Consider the following 18,563-nt stretch of genomic DNA (forward strand, 5'->3'; position numbering starts at 1 on the left):
ATCAGTTCCACATGAGAGGGTTGTCTCTGGCTTGAGCGAGTCTTGGTAGTGCTGGCTCACAAACCTGAGTCGTTGCCTCTTCAAGAGTGAGCGAATCACGTGCAGCATAGTAGACGTTGAAACCATTATTATCCACCAAACACCAAACTACTTTAAAAACCCATCATGGTTGGCTTTGTAGATTAAGAACATTGCTTTTGATCAGGTGGAAAGTTTCCACTCTGTTCAAATCCTGGATTATCGGCAAAGCTAAACGTCCTCCTTCAGCCGTACCTAGCTCAGCTTTAAAGGTGCAAGAACGGCCTTAGAGACAAAAGGGCAATGGGAGAGCTGACAGAAGAACAGGCCATGTGGTGTCTTGGTTTATTAGAGGTCCAATTAATATCCACTCCAAAGCTAAACCAATAAAATGCACATCACACGTATGGGTTTTCACAAATATATTTCACGATTCACACCAAAACCAGTGTTACCACGTATTATTTTTTACAATCGCCTTCCTGCATATTACAGTGGGAATGATGTGGCTAAGTGCTTTGGTTTTGCTGTCATAGCATGATAGTGTGCCAAAGTATTTTTTTATGTTTTTACAAAAAAATAAGGATTTTTACGTGTTTTCACAACAAAAATAAGTATTTACAACTAATCTAATGGTACCACACAATTTCACAACTTCCTTTGTGCATATCACAGTGGGAATGGTGTGGCCAAGTACAGCCTGTTTTCCTAGAACGCCGCGTGTTTTCACAACGCGAATTAGATATAACGCAATTAATCTATTCAGGAACATGTTTTTATAACGCAGACGCGAATTGAATATAACGCGATTGAGTAAATGGAAGTACTTTGCGCTTTGGCGCAACGTCATCGCACAAGGCATTGGGATGCTGCTGGATGCCTCTGAATGCTACCCACGCGCCTCGGTCGTACGCACCTCACGTGTTATCGCGAATTGTGCTTTACTCTATATTATATATTATTTATTATAACGCGATTTTTCCATAACGCGGTGTTCTTCAGGAACGCAACCCACTTCATTCTAGGAGTACAAACTGTAGTTTGGTTTAGCTGCTATAGTATTTTGGTGTTATATAGGATTTATTTACTGCTTTTCACAAACAAATAATCGGATTTACGGAAAAAACAATGTTGCCACGCATATTCACAATTTCCTTCCTGCATATGAAAGTCGGAATGATGTGGCTCAGTGCTTTGATTTTGCCGTTATTGCATCATAGTGTGCTACAGGATTCCTTGTATGTTTTCACAACATTTCTTTGAGCATGCACAGTGAAAACAATGGTTTCCAACAATGGTACCGTGCAGTATTTGCCCCCCACGTTGCGTAAGGGTTTTCTCCATGTTCCTTCCCACGTGTATGAATGCCCGTTCACTTGGCTGAACATATCTCGTGAGTTGAGTCACAGAGCTGCTGGCTTCCCGCACATACGTAGCGCCTCACCCCTCTGAGTAGTTCTCTCCCTCTCTCTCTCTTTGAGAGTGAGCGGAATACTTTGATGGTGGCGCCATTACAAGTTCACATCATTCTAATTTTTATCGGAATGTGGAATTTCCACCACTGGCTCGGAACTGTGAAGGAGCCGATGAACGCCTCTCGCTCGCTCCATTTTGGTGTCGATCGCCACCCAGCGTCCGTTTTTAGCAAACACACTTTCACTCTATTCGGGGTTGCTACAACAATTGAACATTATGGCGGGACCCCGGGGTCCAGTAAGCCCCCCGGCTCTCGCATAAACATTAAATAATGTAAACAAAAACTTTGCTCTTTTTCACCAATGGGTTTGAAGGATGGTGGCAAGTGTTGTCTTATTCTTGGTTCTTTCGGTAAAGTCACGTAGAAGGGAAACAATAAAATAATAAAAATATAAAACAGCAAGAAATGTTCTTGCTGTGGTTTTCACATCTGCAGTAGCTCTATTTAAATACACTATCGAAAAAATAGTTTACACCCCTCTGTCAATCATCGTGTTTCTCAGTGTGGATTTGTGAACACACTTTGTAAACAGCAACAAGTGTTTATACCAATATAGTGGGTTCTACGGAGGCATACACTTGAACTTGGAGGCAACACGTTTATTATAACACCCCAACAGGGTTTCTACATAAACGTACACAGTTACTAGACCCCAACAGAGTAACTACATAAACGGGTCAGGTCAGCAACAAACACACTGTCTGGTCCACGATGCCGAGCGTAACGACCGAAAACCGACGACCAAAGACCGAAGAGATGTATCACCGAGGGTTCCATTCCAGCAGACAGCCGCGATTGCTCTCGGGACCTCCCTTTTATATTCCCGAGCGTGGCCTCGCTCCGCCCTCGGCCACGCCCCCTGGATCTCACCAAAGGCTATCGACCAAGCATCACGTGTCCCTCAAGCCATCCTTTGTCGCTACCCTGTCCCGGTCACGTGCCGTCTCGGGTTCACCCAGACTGTCACGTCCTTACTTGCCCTCTCTCTGACTGTCACCGGAACCATGCCCCCTCGGGCCCGCTTCCATGCCATACCGACTCTGGTGCCAGAGAGAGGCCCAAGACGCAGAGTTCCACTCTTGTGACAGTAGCTGGCACTAAACGCAATCGTGACTCCATTTACGTCACTACACCAATGTTATTCTACAGAGTAGTGGGTCGCCGCTCCTCTTATCCGTGTTGACACGAGCGGTGTGTGGAGACTATGGCTTAACTGCAAAAAAAACTATCTGCATAGATGCATATGGACAAGAGAAGTATTATATATCAAAGAGGAGGAACTAACGGTGTTAAATATCTGCAGGTAATAGGATTGTTATCGATTGATCCTGGCTGCAGACATTGGTAGGTCACAAATAATAATGAAGATAAGAAAGCAGTTTCACTGTATTATGCATACCGTTGTGACAAATAAAGGACTTAAGTCGTGTAGGGAGTTTGAGCAGCTTTGGAAAAGACTTGTGATCCTGCCCATACCCAAGCATGGAGTGCATTCGCTTGTTCAGCTCTTCTGGCATTCGTCCTCATTGCGCTTGAACTACATGACAAGTTCACAACAGAATGATCCACGCCAGGTGGGTCACGGCGTTTATGTGCGCTGTGTGATGGAGTCGCCAAAAATAAATTAATTAATTACGATTTTGATTTCCGTTTTTTCTGGAACCTGGGGTCCCGCCATAAGGTTCATTTGGCAAAAAGGTAATGTAGCCTTTAAGCGTTCCCGGTTTTGCTGATTGAAAAAATATATAAATTGGCGCAATTGCCGATGTGACACACTTGCTTTCTCCACAATTCTGGCTGTCGCCTGATGAGGCTGGTTGTAATTATTGTGGGTTTATTCTCCAACATGCAGGTGTGCTGAACTAGTGGATGGGGAGTGGGGGGAGGGGTTGGGGGAGCCCGCTAATTAATTGCAGACCTGTGGACAGGCACCTGCAAGCGCTGTTTCTTCACGTGTGGTGTTGGATGGTTTCTTACTTTATTATAAAATTATAATTGGTATTTTGAAAGTAAAAACAAAGTTGTTCAAGAGTGGAAAATGTTTGGGCCTGAAACGTAACTCGGCTTTAACATGGGGCGATGCTCGTTTAACGAATTTTCACTTAATAGCGAGCAATTTTCGCGTAACGTATCACTCTCGTGAAGCGATACACGACTGTATTGGTCGTGGAAGCCAACGTACACAATTGACTAGTAACACGTTTCTTTAAGTCCGGTTCTATTGTCTATGACAGCAGCAATATTTTCATGAGCTAGAAGATGCCGATGTCTGCATCTGATTGCCACCTGAATGTGAAATTGTAGTTGTTACTCTGCATCCACATCAGCCGTACAAAGGAAGATTGCCACATTGAGAGGGTTTCAGGAGAGAGTTTGTGTCGTTTTGCTATTTCTCCTGCGATGGAGTGCAGATGGCCCATAGTTTGGGTTGCATGCCCACAATCGCACTCCTGTGGGTTGTTCTTAATGTATCTCTATGTATCTGAAATTCACGTGTTAATAGAAAATGATGCAAATAAAATGTTGATCGCTTTCACCCAACATTTGGGCAATGAATGTGTTATTTCACGCTTACTCAACAGAGGAATTCAGTCTTCATTGAAGAATAAAGCTCAAGAAAATTTGGCCATTTTCTAAAATATTGAACATCCCTTCATGTATAAAACTAAACCCATTGTTGCAAAGCAGCTTTAAATATATGTGGAAACAGCCACCTCGTTTCGTGCCAGTTATTGCCTGGAGGCAGTTTTAGCCAATTGTGAGGTTACAATTTAAAACGGTGGTAACTGCTCTAGGCGCAACTCAAACGTCTATAAATGCCAACGCATAGAAGTGGCGCTGGCTGTATACAGAACTGCACGTGTTGGCATGGATGTGTTGGGGATAATGGCAAAAACAATATTTTATCTTATTAGAATTCTTACCTGGAAACGGATGCATCAGTTATATTTTTACACAATTCCCACCCCCAAATTTTTTTGGGGAAAAATAACCTTGCATGAATGGAAAAGTGAGGACGACTCAAAAGAGTTTGGATTGACGCTGCTGTTGGGACAGAGCTCGGTGTGACGGCTCCCGTGGTGTGGGAGAGAGCATCTCATGGCCCACGTAGTGTGGGAGAGGGCATCTCACGGCCCCCGTGGTGTGGGAGAGGCCATCTCACGGTCCCTGTGGTGTGGGAGAGGTCATCTCAGGCCCCCATGGTGTGGGAGAGGTCATCTCAGGCCCCCATGGTGTGGGAGAGGGCATCTCACAGCCCCCGTGGTGTGGGAGGCCATCTCACGGCCCCCATGGTGTGGGAGAGGCCACCTCACGCCCCCGTGATTTGGGAGAGGCCATTTCACGGCCCCCATGGTGTGGAAGAAGCCATCCAACGGTCCCCGTGGTGTGGGAGAGGTCATCTCAGGCCCCCGTGGTGTGGGAGAGGCCATCTCATGGCCCCCGTGGTGTGGGAGAGGCCATCTCACGGCCCCCATGGTGTGGGAGAGGACATCTCACGGACCCCATGGTGTGGGAGAGGCCATCTCACGGCCCCCATGGTGAGGGAGAGGCCATCTCACGGCCCCCGTGGTGTGGGCGAGGCCATCTCACGGCCCCCGTGGTATTGGAGAGGCCATCTCACGGCCCCCGTGGTATTGGAGAGGCCATCTCATGGCCCCTGCGGTGTTGGAGAGGCCATCTCATGGCCAGCGCCCCATCGAGGGAGGCTAAGAAATGGAGCGGAACTCTTTATTCCACAACAAAATGGTATTTTATGGATAAATGACAAAGATGCAAGAACGTACTATGAAATGTTTGAAATTTTTATTAAACTTATTTAAATTTTAACATTAAATACATAAAATTAAATTCTCATTTTTTTACAAATGCACAATGTATTTCGTGTAGTGTGGCATTTCAACGATTAAAAATAACAAAAGGAAAGCAACAAAAATGATAGAAGTGTTTTGCGGTCCACGTGAAGCACGAAGGAATCTGGCACACGCGCCACCTCCTACTACGGGGGCCACACAGCGTGGCTCTGCGGCCCCCCATAATATTCAATCGACGTGTGCTAATGCAACATTACAAGCTGCAGATGTGTCCCCAATAACAAATTAGAGCATTTGTCTGCAGTTTGAGGATGTAGCAATGCGGTACAATCCAACCGCAACAACCTGCATAAAAAAACAGAGCCAGCAAATGTACACGTAAGGTTAAAGCAACGGCTGCGGTTGCAGCCAGATGCAATGATCATGACTGCAACACGGTAAGAGCAGCGCGGCCCTCTCATATTTCCTGCCCTTGTGTGTTATGACGGCACACTTGCCAAAAGTGAGGTAAACTGGCAACGTCAACACCGACACGACACAGGGACCGATTGTTAATAGCTTCCAAAGCCATCATTGGACCACCATGCGCCGAGGCGACACGACATCAATCTGCATGCCTGCTGCCTATTTTACGGGAACCCTCAAACGGGATGCTGATAAAATAAAATCTTAGATATGGAGTCCACCCCGTGTCACCATCAACACTGTAAGAATCATATCCTACTGTGATTAGGCAATCAGAATGTTTCACATAAACCCTTGGGGTGGCTCTTTGATGGAAGCTATCCAGAGCGGTTGGAAAGGAAAGAGATTCAACAATTTAATGACATTGCAAATACCACCCATGCATTTTATTCATACGAATTAATATTTCAAATGCCCTGCAAATACATGTGCTCTTTCGATCCAAATCCTGAGTGTCCAAACGCCTTGGCTTTAGGCAGATGAGAGACTATCATCGGCAGCCAGTCTTTTTGTCCAAGCAAGTATTCTGATGACCAAATGCTAATTGTCTACTTAAGCAAGGTTTTACAATGTTATTGTTAAAGACAGGCGTGGAAGCGGTAGTTCGTGCACTGTATTATGAACCCGGCAATGCTGGTTCACATCGGTGGCAAGCAATATCCAAATTGGTCCTGGGCCTCCCTACTTTGCCAACTTGCACCGACCAGCAGGGTGAAGTATGCTTCAACAACCTCCATGAGTGACATAGCTTGGGAAGGCCTTCATCCAGCACGAGATTATTATCGTAGGTGTGCCGATACAACTTGGAAATAGTGAGGGAAAAAAGTATTTTATTCCCTGCTGATTTTGTACGTTTGCCCACTGACAAAGAAATGATCAGTATATAATTTTAATGGTAGGTTTATTTGAACAGTGAGAGACAGAATAACAACAAAAAATTCAGAAAAACGCATGTCAAAAATGTTATAAATTGATTTGCATTTTAATGAGGGAAATAAGTATTTGACCCCCTCTGAATCAGAAAGATTTCTGGCTTCCAGGTGTCTTTTATACAGGTAACGAGCTGAGATTAGGAGCACACTCTTAAAGGGAGTGCTCCTAATCTCACCTTGTTACCTGTATAAAAGACACCTGTCCACAGAAGCAATCAATCAGATTCCAAACTCTCCACCATGGCCAAGACCAATGAGCTCTCCAAGGATGTCAGGGACAAGATTGTAGACCTACACAAGGCTGGAATGGGCTACAAGACCATTGCCAAGCAGCTTGGTGAGAAGGTGACAACAGTTGGTGCGATTATTCGCAAATGGAAGAAACACAAAAGAACTGTCAATCTCCCTCGGCCTGGGGCTCCATGCAAGATCTCACCTCGTGGAGTTGCAATGATCATGAGAACGGTGAGGAATCAGCCCAGAACTACACGGGAGGATCTTGTCAATGATCTCAAGGCAGCTGGGACCATAGTCACCAAGAAAACAATTGGTAACACACTACGCCGTAAAGGACTGAAATCCTGCAGCGCCCGCAAGGTCCCCCTGCTCAAGAAAGCACATATACATGCCCGTCTGAAGTTTGCCAATGAACATCTGAATGATTCAGAGGACAACTGGGTGAAAGTGTTGTGGTCAGATGAGACCAAAATGGAGCTCTTTGGCATCAATTCAACTCGCCATGTTTGGAGGAGGAGGAATGCTGCCTATGACCCCAAGAACACCATCCCCACCGTCAAACATGGAGGTGTAAACATTATGCTTTTGGGGTGTTTTTCTGTTAAGGGGACAGGACAACTTCACCACATCAAAGGGACGATGGACGGGGCCATGTACCGTCAAATCTTGGGTGAGAACCTCCTTCCCTCAGCCAGGGCATTGAAAATGGGTCGTGGATGGGTATTCCAGCATGACAATGACTCAAAACACACGGCCAAGGCAACAAGGGGTGGCTCAAGAAGAAGCACATTAAGGTCCTGGAGTGGCCTAGCTAGTCTCCAGATCTTAATCCCATAGAAAATCTGTGGAGGGAGCTGAAGGTTCGAGTTGCCAAACGTCAGCCTCGAAACATTAATGACTTGGAGAAGATCTGCAAAGAGGAGTGGGACAAAATCCCTCCTGAGATGTGTGCAAACCTGGTGGCCAACTACAAGAAACATCTGACCTCTGTGATTACCAACAAGGGTTTTGCCACCAAGTACTAAGTCATGTTTTGCAAAGGGGTCAAATACTTATTTCCCTCATTAAAATGCAAATCGTCGTCTTGGTTCTTTCGGTAAAGTCACGTAGAATGGAAATAAAATAATAAAAATAAAACATAATAAAATACAATTCTCACGACGCTTCGGCCACAACACAAGTAGCCTTCTTCAGGTGAAGAAACAGGTCTGTCCAGAAGACAGAGCTTGAGTGAACACTGTCAAGCATGGAGCGCGTCTTTTAAGCTGTGTGGGCGGAGTTAACATATGAATTAGCATGTTACCCAGCCCCACCTCCAGAGCGGAGAAGGGTGGCGGCTGGGCACAGAAATAAGCAGAACAGCTAAGGTGCGCTGCTCAGTCCTGTGTTGCATTATAACTATGCTATAAACTGAACTACCATACAATATATTATACCTTACAATCTAAACTACATGGTATAACATCATATCCATAGACAAATTCCACCTTTGAATTATACAATGCGTTACTTTACACGACCCGAAACTTTAGACTATAAAATATTAGACTTGTAACATTACACTATGTCTTATTCCATGAACCCAACTATATACCACACTGCTGTATATTCACTATCCAATTACGATACTATATATTGCCTTATGAATTATGTTAAACAATACTATGTTATACTATTTATTATACCACATGACATAAACCATATCATTAACCGTGGTGTGATAGGTATTAAGAGGCAGTGCCAGCGAATGGACTGCGATCTTATAATGAATATACAGCAGTGTGGTATATAGTTGGGTTCATAGAATAAGACATAGTGTAATGTTACAAGTCTAATATTTTATAGTCTAAAGTATAGGGTAGTGTAAAGTAACGCATTGTATAATTCAAAGGTGGAATTTGTCTATGGATATGATGTTATACCATGTAGTTTAGATTGTAAGGTATAATATTATATTGTATAGTAGTCCAGTTTATAGCATAGTTATAATGCAACACAGGACAGAGCAGCGCACCTTAGCTGTTCTGCTTTTTTCTGTGCCCAGCCGCCACCCTCCTCCGCTCCGGAGGTGGGGCTGGTAACATGCTAATTCATATGTTAACTCCGCCCACACAGCTGAAAAGACGCGGTCCTTGCTTGACAGTGTTCACTCAAGCTCTGTCTTCTGGACAGACCTGTTTCTTCACCTGAAGAAGGCTACTTGTGTTGTGGCCGAAACGTCGTGAGAATTTTATTTTATTATGTTTTATTTTTATTATTTTATTTCCATTCTACGTGACTTTACCGAAAGAACCAAGAACATGAATCCCTGCAGTCACGAAAGCTTTAAATCGAAATAAAATGCAAATTAATTTATAACATTTTTGACATGCGTTTTTCCGGATTTTTTTGTTGTTATTCTGTCTCTCACTGTTCAAATAAACCTACCATTAAAATTATTGACTGATCATTTCTTTGTCAGTGGGCAAACGTACAAAATCAGCAGGGGATCAAATACTTTTTCCCTCACTGTATGTATTCAGGCTTCAAAATTCTAAGTTAAGATTGTTTTGGCTTTAGAACAATTAATTAAATGTCTTTTCAGACATGTACAAATTTATTCTGTATGAGAAGCTATATATTGCCTAAAGCATAATGAATTACAAGCTCTAAATAAAAAATAGAAACGTTAATGTATGACCCAAATGTTTCCAGCAGCTGAGAGAATAGACTAAAATTACGAGCATATTATAGTTTAAGCACTCAAACTCGTTTTGATTTTAACAGATTACGTCTGCAAACGCTGAGATGTCATGGTGGAATCGCTTGCAGCGAGACTTGCGCCTGGTTGTCCGCATGTGTATGCAGCAGCCGTATTTGCATTGGCGCCGTGTGCCCACAGCGCTGCTGTTAAAACAGCGCGAAGCTTGAGGTCGTTTTGGGATCTGGAGGCCTGTCCTATGCTCGCACGCTCCCTGCGAGCTACATTACACAACACAGCTGCAATGAAATACCAACGATTAAAATAAGCATGCGCAAATCAAATATGACGTTTAATTTAAACAATGTCTACTCTACTGCCAATAGCGTGGCCTCTACCTCCTGCGCCGACGCAATTCGCACAGCTGCATTAATCTGCTAACGACGGCGATCGTCTCATTCTGTATCAGAACCTGCATCGAGATTTGTAAATGTGAACACTTCTCCCCCCACCGGATACACACTTAACAGTCGTCCCCGCTTCAAGCTAAACCCAAAATACCCACGGAATAAAAAGCCTCGAGAGTTCAGCTGAAAAAAAAATGTGGTATGTAAACTGGCCTTATAACACAATGGAAATGTAACTTAAAATCAACACTTGCTCTCCACCCCACTTAACAGGTAAGTAGGATGCAAAACAAAACACAGGAAAAAGAACAATAACGTTCAGAAAGCTGCATGTTGGAAGTGTCAAAGCCTGGATGAAAAACCCAACTTCAATGCTGTAGACAGGCTGGACTGAAGTATACGCCAGCTATATTTATTTTTCCTGAATGGACCGTGGTCAGGCAGCCTTGGTTTACACAAACAGTGTTTCCTCTGAGGGCCTGTATAAGCGCTGCCCGATAGCAGGGATATGAGGGCATTTGATCGACGCTGAGAATGCAATTTTTAAGAACATAACTTTTAACCTCACCCCCCTGTCGATTGTTGATTCTTAATTTAGAGTGCAATTTGCATCAGTAGGCTTAAACAAAATTTGTTTGTAAATGCAGAAAATAAAATAAACAATTTTTGTTCCTGCTAAATTCTAAGGATGCCTCAAGTAGTATTGCTTGCAGTGATGGACTATGCACCAATTAAAAAAAGTCGGCAGTTTCATATGCTCTCATTTCAATTTTAACTTTTTTACTTATTTACATAAAGCATACCTGGCAATCAAAGCGCCCCCCGGGAGGCATGCAAGTCGCACGGTAAAACGACCACTTTCTTTCTGTGCGCATGTCGGTCAGGTAGTGGCCACTTTTGGGAAAGTGGGCAAACCACGTCAAGGCAAGTTGGTGAGCAGGGTGGCGGGGGAGAGGCGCGAGGGGTTCATCAATCCGCGGGCCCCCACTCCGTCCGTCAATCCACTGTATCCAGGCCGTCTGCGTGAGTGGAGTAACGAAACCTGAACGTCGCTGCACGCGGAGAACACACACACGCACGCGTGCACGGAAAGTTTAGTGGAAATAAAGAAAACCGCGGGGAAAACTTTAATCGTCAACAAAATAAGATCGAGATGTCGCGGACCGAAGTGGCAAGGTGGCCGGTGTGAGCAGGCACCGCTCAGACACTGCGTTCCAATCCAGGCAGCCGTGTGATATAACTGGGTTCTCCAGATAAGTTGATGGTTTTCAATGAGGGCACATGTGAAAGTAAAAAAATATGAAGTAAAATTTGTTTCTGTGCTTAAGCTGTAGCTAAATTCAGTTTGACTGCGATGCGTTGAACATTAATCTTTGAGTGACAACTTTATGCTACAGATCCGACTAGAAAAGATTGAGAAAATTATTATAGAAATATAGAAATAAGCCATGTCTTTATGACACAGCCAGATTATGACCTTGATAATTATCACCTGAATGTGAAATTGTAGTTGTTTCTCTGCATCCACATCAGCCATACAAAAGAAGAGGACCTTGATAATTGGCCCTTATTGTTGGTAATGGAGGCACACAATTGTGACAAAAAGAAAAACAATGACATTTGCCAGCGTGTTAAACTTTCCAATAAATCAGCGAGGAGTTACTGGATAAACAGCTTCATCTTACTTATTATATTTAATAAGAATCATTTCTAGATGTAACGCATTGCAAAGACAAGTGGTCTGTAGCCACCCAGTAAGCCAGCGCCAATTCCCAGAGCTCTGCTGTCCCTCTACGTATTAAGGTATTATCGAAAAAATGAGTGTTCACATGGAGGAGGAAACCAGAGTGCTTGGAGAAACTCATTGCATGTAAGGGGGAAAACACTATCCCAGGAAGACAGAACCAGTTGCCAGGGGGGAAAAGTGGGATAAGTTTTGCCTAATCTTGGCCAGCTGGCTTAAACACTTACTAAACAAACAAACCGTGAGTCCACAGTTTTGCTCTACTGCCTTCTGCCAAGCCAGGGTTATGACACTTCAACGACTAGTGAAAGGAAGTCTCGCAACATTTTTGCGATTCACCAACCCTCGCCTCCACAATGCTGGATTACGGGCATGCGATGGATGGTGGCCTCACCAGGCTGGTTGGAATCCATGCTTGGCTGAGTGCACTCGGGGGCCTGGTGGCCGCTCACGCCGCAGTTGAAGCACGACGGGATGGGCGGCTTGCGATGTTGCAGTGGCGGCAGTGCGGCCGGGTGTCGGGGTCCCACACCCCCTGCCACGAACACCGCGCCCGTCTGCTGCCCGTCGCCCACCATCTCCCGCGGCGGCGGCGGCACCATGGTGCCGTACGCCTGCATGGACTGGTGCTGGGACCCGGCAGGCGACGGGTGGTAGTACGGGTACTGCAGACCGTACCGCGGTGGCGCCAGGTAGCTCCCGGACACGCCTAGGGACAGCGTGTAGTGCTGAAACGCGTAAGTGTTGCCGGGTGGCATGGTGTTCTGGTAGTAGTTGGGGTAACCGAAAGCTGTCGACGCAACGGAGGGCGGCAGCGGTGGCTCGCCGGCCTCGGCGCTGGAAGTGCTGCCGCTGCAGCTACCGTTACAGCCGCACATCCCGCAGCCCGAGAGCGAGCGGGCAGCGAGAGACGGCAGGTCAGCACCGCATTCGACGTCCTCGCCGATCTCGTAGCATGCGCTCTCCTCCGGGCCGTACGCCGCACTCTCGTCGGTTACAAAAGCGACGCCACCGCCGGATTCGTAGCATTCGGGTTTCACAACATCGTACTGTGCGGCCTCCTCAATGTCGTCGACGTCCTCGCCGGTGCCCGCTCCCGCCCCACGGTCATAGACTCTGCCCTCGCCGGGATTGTTGGTGGCACTGTCGTTTCCATCGCTCAGCTCCAGTGACAGCGCCCGCCCATCTCCATCGAAAGCCCTTTCCCACGACTCGTAAGCGGCGCTCGCGCTCCTTTCTAGCGGTGCTTTGTGTGTGCCACAGACTGACGTGTCGTCGCTGCCCTTGTGATGCTCGTGCGCACCTGGCCCCCTCTTCTCCATCCGGCCACCAGACGAGCCGGGGCTGCAGGTGCTGCGCGTAGTGACGGTTGTCGGATTCGAGCCCAGATGCGTGTTTGCGCTCGTGGCACCGGAAACGTGGCAATTCAACGCAGAAGTCGGAGCGACAGCCATCCTATCGTTGCTAACATATGGCGTAGGTTGTGTGTTCAGCTGAATAACGTGGGAAGAGTTGATGCCAATCAAGAACTGGCTCTGAGAGCTTGACACCGGTGGTTTGATACTGGAGGGTGCAGAGTTACCATCTAACGAGTTGCACTGATGGTCAGCGTGGGTTTGGGAGGATCCCTCCGAAAAAGTCGCGGGTCTCCTCGATCGCACTCTGCTAGGGCCGTGCGCCGGTGCTCGAGAGCTGGTCACCACAGGGGACGGCGCGCAGCTTGGCTCCCTGTGTGCCGAGGCGGAATGGCAGCTGTGCAAGGGAGAACATGACGGGTGAGCGGCGGAATCGGTCACGGAGCAGCTTTTCACTTTGGACGCCGTGAAAATGTACGGCGAGGTCGCCACAGCCGAAGACGTCGCATACATCGGAGTGGACATGTTGGTGCTGCCCATCCTGAAACTTGATGATGTCGGCGTGACCTCTGCAAGTAGGCCGTCGGGAGCGACCACAACATCCAGTTTTATCGCACCCTTTGCGTTCCCATGCGACGTTTTTCCCGACGGACCAGGACGGTTTTTGACCAGGGATGGCCCTGACCTCGTCTCCAGCCGGGGACCGTGGAGGGGCGGCGTGGGGCTTGATGGGGCCGAGCAGGCAGAAGCGACGGTGCCCACGGGAATGCCGCTGACGGACGCATGGCAAAAAGGCACTGACGCGGCCGTGGGGTTGTACGGCAACACAATGGGAGCGTGGAGGGGGGAGAACGCCGTTGCTACCCCAACGGGCTGATGCATAGACGCCATGACCGACGGAGAGTTAGACGTGAGGTGGTTCACCGGCACAGGATGATGCACAGAGTTGTAATACGCGACATTGTATGGTGTCGCAGATCCCATGTGGTTGGTGGTAGCAATGGACATATTCGGAGACGCGGTGAAATGGGCGGCGACCGGAATGGCTTCGGAGGGCTTCAAGCTGTAGGAGACGCCTGCAGGGCCCGAGTAGGACGTCAAGGACGGGTCATACGCCTGGACCATGGGCATCGGGTGGACGCCCATCGTGCCATAGAGCGACGCCGCCGAGAATGTAGGCGGTACCGTGGGGCTGAAGGGCATCGCTATGGAAACCGGATGGAAGTGCGTCTGTGTAGGCAGCACTTGGGTCGTCACTTGCCAGGACATGTCCCTTCTGACAGCCTCATTTTCTTCCACAGCGCAGCTGGAATCTTTGGGGTAAAACGCACGCTCAAGCTTAAAGTCAACTTGCAGAAATTAATATCGACGGTAAAATGCTGTATAATAAAACCCAGGGAACAGATTATTTGCAAATATTGTCATTTCATTTGTCACCTCGTAAGTAATCATGATGGAGAGTCTACATTATAATTACCATATTTTCCCGCATATAGCCCGCATACGCATATAACCCGCAGACGCATATACCCCGCAAAGTAGCGTATTGTGTAAAACAAATTTCAGATAGCCCGCACCTCCATATACCCCGCATGCATTCATATCTTTAACGTCGTTACCACAGCTTAATTCCATCATATTAATACGAAGTTTACATTTGTAATACATTCCACTATCAATTGTTAATATTAAAATCATAACGTGCACAAAGAAAACAAACTAACTGGAAAGAAGTGAACTTAAAACAGTAAATAAGTAACAAAAGTAAATATCCAATAAAGAAGTGAACTTAAAACAATAAATAAGTAACAAAAGTAAATATCCAATAAATAAGTAACACATAACCGTAGATAAGCAAGTACAGTTTTAGTACTGGTAGATTGCACACTGCGCAGATAATAGCAACACTCCGGTAACAACGTTGCCTCGTCCCCCCCCACCTCTCTATCTCCCAGCTCTCCCGTCGCCGCCGCTCCACCCCTCCACCCCCCAAACCCCCACCTCTCTCTCCTCCCAGCTCTCCCGTCACTACCACAGACCTTGCTCTGCCCCACCCCCCAACGCCCCACCCCCCAGCGCCCGACCCCCCAACCCCCCACCTCTCCATCCCCACAGCTCTCCCGTCGCCAATAAACACAGTGCGCCCACATTCAAACATTGTCATTTCATTGTACAAACAATTGGAATAATTAAAAACGTGTAATTTTAGTGCGAGTGCTTTATTCAGCAGTGCTTTAGTCAAAGGTAAGTGTTGCATAGTGGATAGTCCTACCATGAAAAAAATTAACAAGTTACGTGTTACACGAGATAGCCCGCACCTCCATATACCCCGCAGGGTCTTGTTGTGTTTGTAAAAAGTGGCATACCCCACGGGCTATATGCGGGGAAAATACGGTCAGCATAATACATACGTTTTAGTGAATTGTCCTTTCCATCCGAGTTTTGGCAAACAGCATTACAATGTCTGCAGTACCAAACAATGAGTCAACTGGCCTCGGGATTGGGCCCTTGATCTCATCAACTCCTTTCTCAGGTCTCTCTACAAGCCCGGCCAATCAAAGTGCCCCTTCCAGGCATATCACATGGACCCTACACAGGCCCCCCTGCCACTGGTGGGCAGCCCAGACTTGGGAGCATTGCCCTCTGGTGCCCACAGCAGCCTATAACAACCAGATATGAAATGGTAGTCCCCTATCCAAGCACCATCCAGGTTCACATCTTTTTAGCTTCCAAGGCCTGACAGCTCTGGCATAATTCAGGTGATCTGGTTAGAGGCACTGGGCTGCTAATAAATCAGTTCAGGTATCGATGTAGAGTGTGTACTGGTGAGAGCTAGCATTTAGGATTGTACAGCTTTCATTCACGTTATGTTGCTAGATATTAACATTTACATACACAATGGTCTTGCAGACTATTTTGCCTCGCCCACGCTGTGTTCAACCACCACACTGCAGCTCACAACGCTTCTCTTTCTGCTTCTTACCCTCGCACTGCTCAACTTACGAATTCCCCTCCCATCTTCTCTCTTTCCTCAGAGCTATTTTAATCATTAATTAACCTTGCTCAATTAACAAAAAAAATTTGCTCAATAAAAAAATGTGTCAACTTGCTGGCCACCGGACGTTTCAGGCGCTTTGAGCAACTGTGTAAAAAAAACAGGATGGATGCAAAAAGTTTACCAGAAGCAAAGTCTCTGCCCTCCAGCGGAGCCGAGTCTCCCTGGGAAACGGCTTCCTGAGGTGCGTGAGTCCGTGCCTCTATTTCTTCCCTCTCCCTACAGAGCAAAAGGTGGCAAAAGCAGCAGTAGCGTGTATATATATACACACACACACAACGCAATGTGGTTTCGTGTAGTGGTGGCCAAATGCGACTTCACCAAAAGACGCCACACTGATATAGAGGGAATTGCAAAAACACCTCAACAGAACACATCACAAGACTGCAAATTCGAATCCACACCATAATACATACAGTCACGAAGCAAAAACCAGTGTCCCTTGGTGGGAAATCAACAGTGCTTTTTTTATGTATCCAGGAAAGTCTCACTGAGTCTTAATACTTTTTCATGGGAGAGCCGCATTTGGATGTGTGACCAAGTTCTTTTAACTAAACATTTTGAATGTGGGAGCAATCCAGAGTGTCAGGAGAAACCTCATACCAGGAGATGATACTCTAAGGTCCACAAAGACAGACAGAGGAGGGCGGGAGATGTGTTGCCATTTCCTGGCCACATCACAGTCCAGAGGGCTTAGGAGTTTCACAAGTCTGCTTGTCAACCACCAGAGCACCGGACTACCGGTGCTCTGGAGGCAATGGCATATTATATCGAGTAAAAGGTCCCCCCATGACAAGAAAGTGGAATTTATACCACTGGTTGTGGGAAACAGGCATCGCCCAATGCCTTTTTGAGTATTGCGACAACATGATTTTTGACAAATCATCTATAGCACATAAAGTGAACTTTACTTTCCAAGTATCAGCCGAATTCCTGCATTCAAAATGAATTGTGAATGCGTCGCTGCACGCTTACCTCTGTATGTAGTGAATGAGTTTGTTTCGCGCCCGGATGGTCAAACTGTCCATCCTCTCCACATCCTCAGCGCTGAGATTCAGCACCTGCACACATATTGGGGTGTCCAGCTGGGCATTAAAATACTGCCGCAATTGTTCCGTTTGATTATCTTAACAGAACATGGGAATTGCTCAACTTGACCACGACTCAATTAACACTCGGCATTCATTTACAAAAAATAAATTGACAATAATTATAATAAATTTACAGACATTTTATCAATCCACTGCTCCTTAGGACCAATGGAAGGGGTTGGTTGTTCACCAAATATTGCCCACTGGTCAGCATCGGTTGTTGGTCAAAGGGGTACCAGGACCGGCGCAGATTTAATTTGCTGCTGATGTCAGCCGTGGCCGGGAATCAAACTCAGGTCACCGGTTTTGTAGTGCTGTGCGTGAATCACTTGTGCCAGCCACCGCTCCACACCAAAAGTCATTTCCAAATGTTAATTTAAAAACAGCCAGCAAGACAACCCCTTAGATTCTCCGTATTGGGAGGGCAAACAATTATTATGCAAGCACAGAAACTTTACAGAGCGCAGACACAAATGTTAGGTGCGCAAGCTTACACCACACACCAACACATTCTATCGCACACACGCGCCAATCACGCCGGCAAGCAACGTAACCTTTGATGCTTGTTTTGTGTTATTTTGCTGACCCTGCACAAAAAAACTCTTCATGTAAGCTGTGGGGTTAAGTTTTACAGCGACCGGTTTAGGGGTGTTCGTTTTTTTATGAAATAATGCCAGGTGTCCTTGGCTAGAAGAATGCAATATTTTCCAGGCACTCCCAGTTGTCCTATCGGTTTCCTTAAAAATAACAAACGACACCTGGTGAAAGACTTTTAGCACGGTAAAATATGGTCAAAGAACTCCAATGACTCAAAGGCCACCCAGCTAGCAATAGATTGACAAGAGCGGCTGTACACGAACACGATTGGCTGTCTCAAAATATAAAGTGGGACAGAGTGAACGATCATTTTAGTGCAGGCGTAAGGCAAAAGTGCAACTCTGCAATTGCTTGCTCACACCACTGCTGGTCAGAGGGCCCTCCGCCAGAGAGAGTGCTCGCAACCCCCTCGAGAAGATTTTTGGCCTAATCTTCCATGCCAGTCAGACATTTTGGAAGAGTTAGGAGTAACTGATGCTTTACTCCATCAATTAACTCTTGGAGCACGCATTTATACTTCTGTATGTACCATATGTTGAACTTCTTTCGCACCGTACACAACCAACCGCGCTAACCGGGGGTGCGAGTGGGACGGACAAACTAAACACAAAAAGCAGTCCTAAAGAAAAGAGTTTTCAATTTAAATATAGGAAGAGCGTTCGAGGTGGCTGCAGAAATGTATCTGGCAGCGCG

At 46.4% G+C, this 18,563-nt stretch overlaps 1 protein-coding gene across 6 annotated transcripts in view; it reads right to left on the minus strand.

The window, feature by feature from the left end:
* Positions 1–5,277: 5,277 nt before the first annotated feature.
* Positions 5,278–18,563, minus strand: part of LOC116945811 (uncharacterized) — a 32,946-nt gene continuing 19,660 nt past the window's right edge. For all 6 annotated transcript variants that reach the window (XM_032960351.2, XM_032960353.2, XM_032960350.2 and 3 more), the window contains 4 exons: positions 17,158–17,243; positions 16,307–16,401; positions 12,167–14,440; positions 5,278–11,080 (listed from right to left, as the gene is read on the minus strand). In XM_032960351.2, the coding sequence (XP_032816242.1) occupies positions 11,025–11,080; positions 12,167–14,440; positions 16,307–16,401; positions 17,158–17,243 (2,511 nt within the window). In that variant the 3' untranslated portion in view covers positions 5,278–11,024. The remainder of the gene's footprint in view (positions 11,081–12,166; positions 14,441–16,306; positions 16,402–17,157; positions 17,244–18,563) is intronic.

Source organism: Petromyzon marinus, chromosome 25, assembly GCF_048934315.1.
Source record: "Petromyzon marinus isolate PM22_M1 ecotype Great Lakes invasive population chromosome 25, UKy_Petmar_22M1.pri1.0, whole genome shotgun sequence".
Taxonomy (NCBI): domain Eukaryota; kingdom Metazoa; phylum Chordata; class Hyperoartia; order Petromyzontiformes; family Petromyzontidae; genus Petromyzon; species Petromyzon marinus.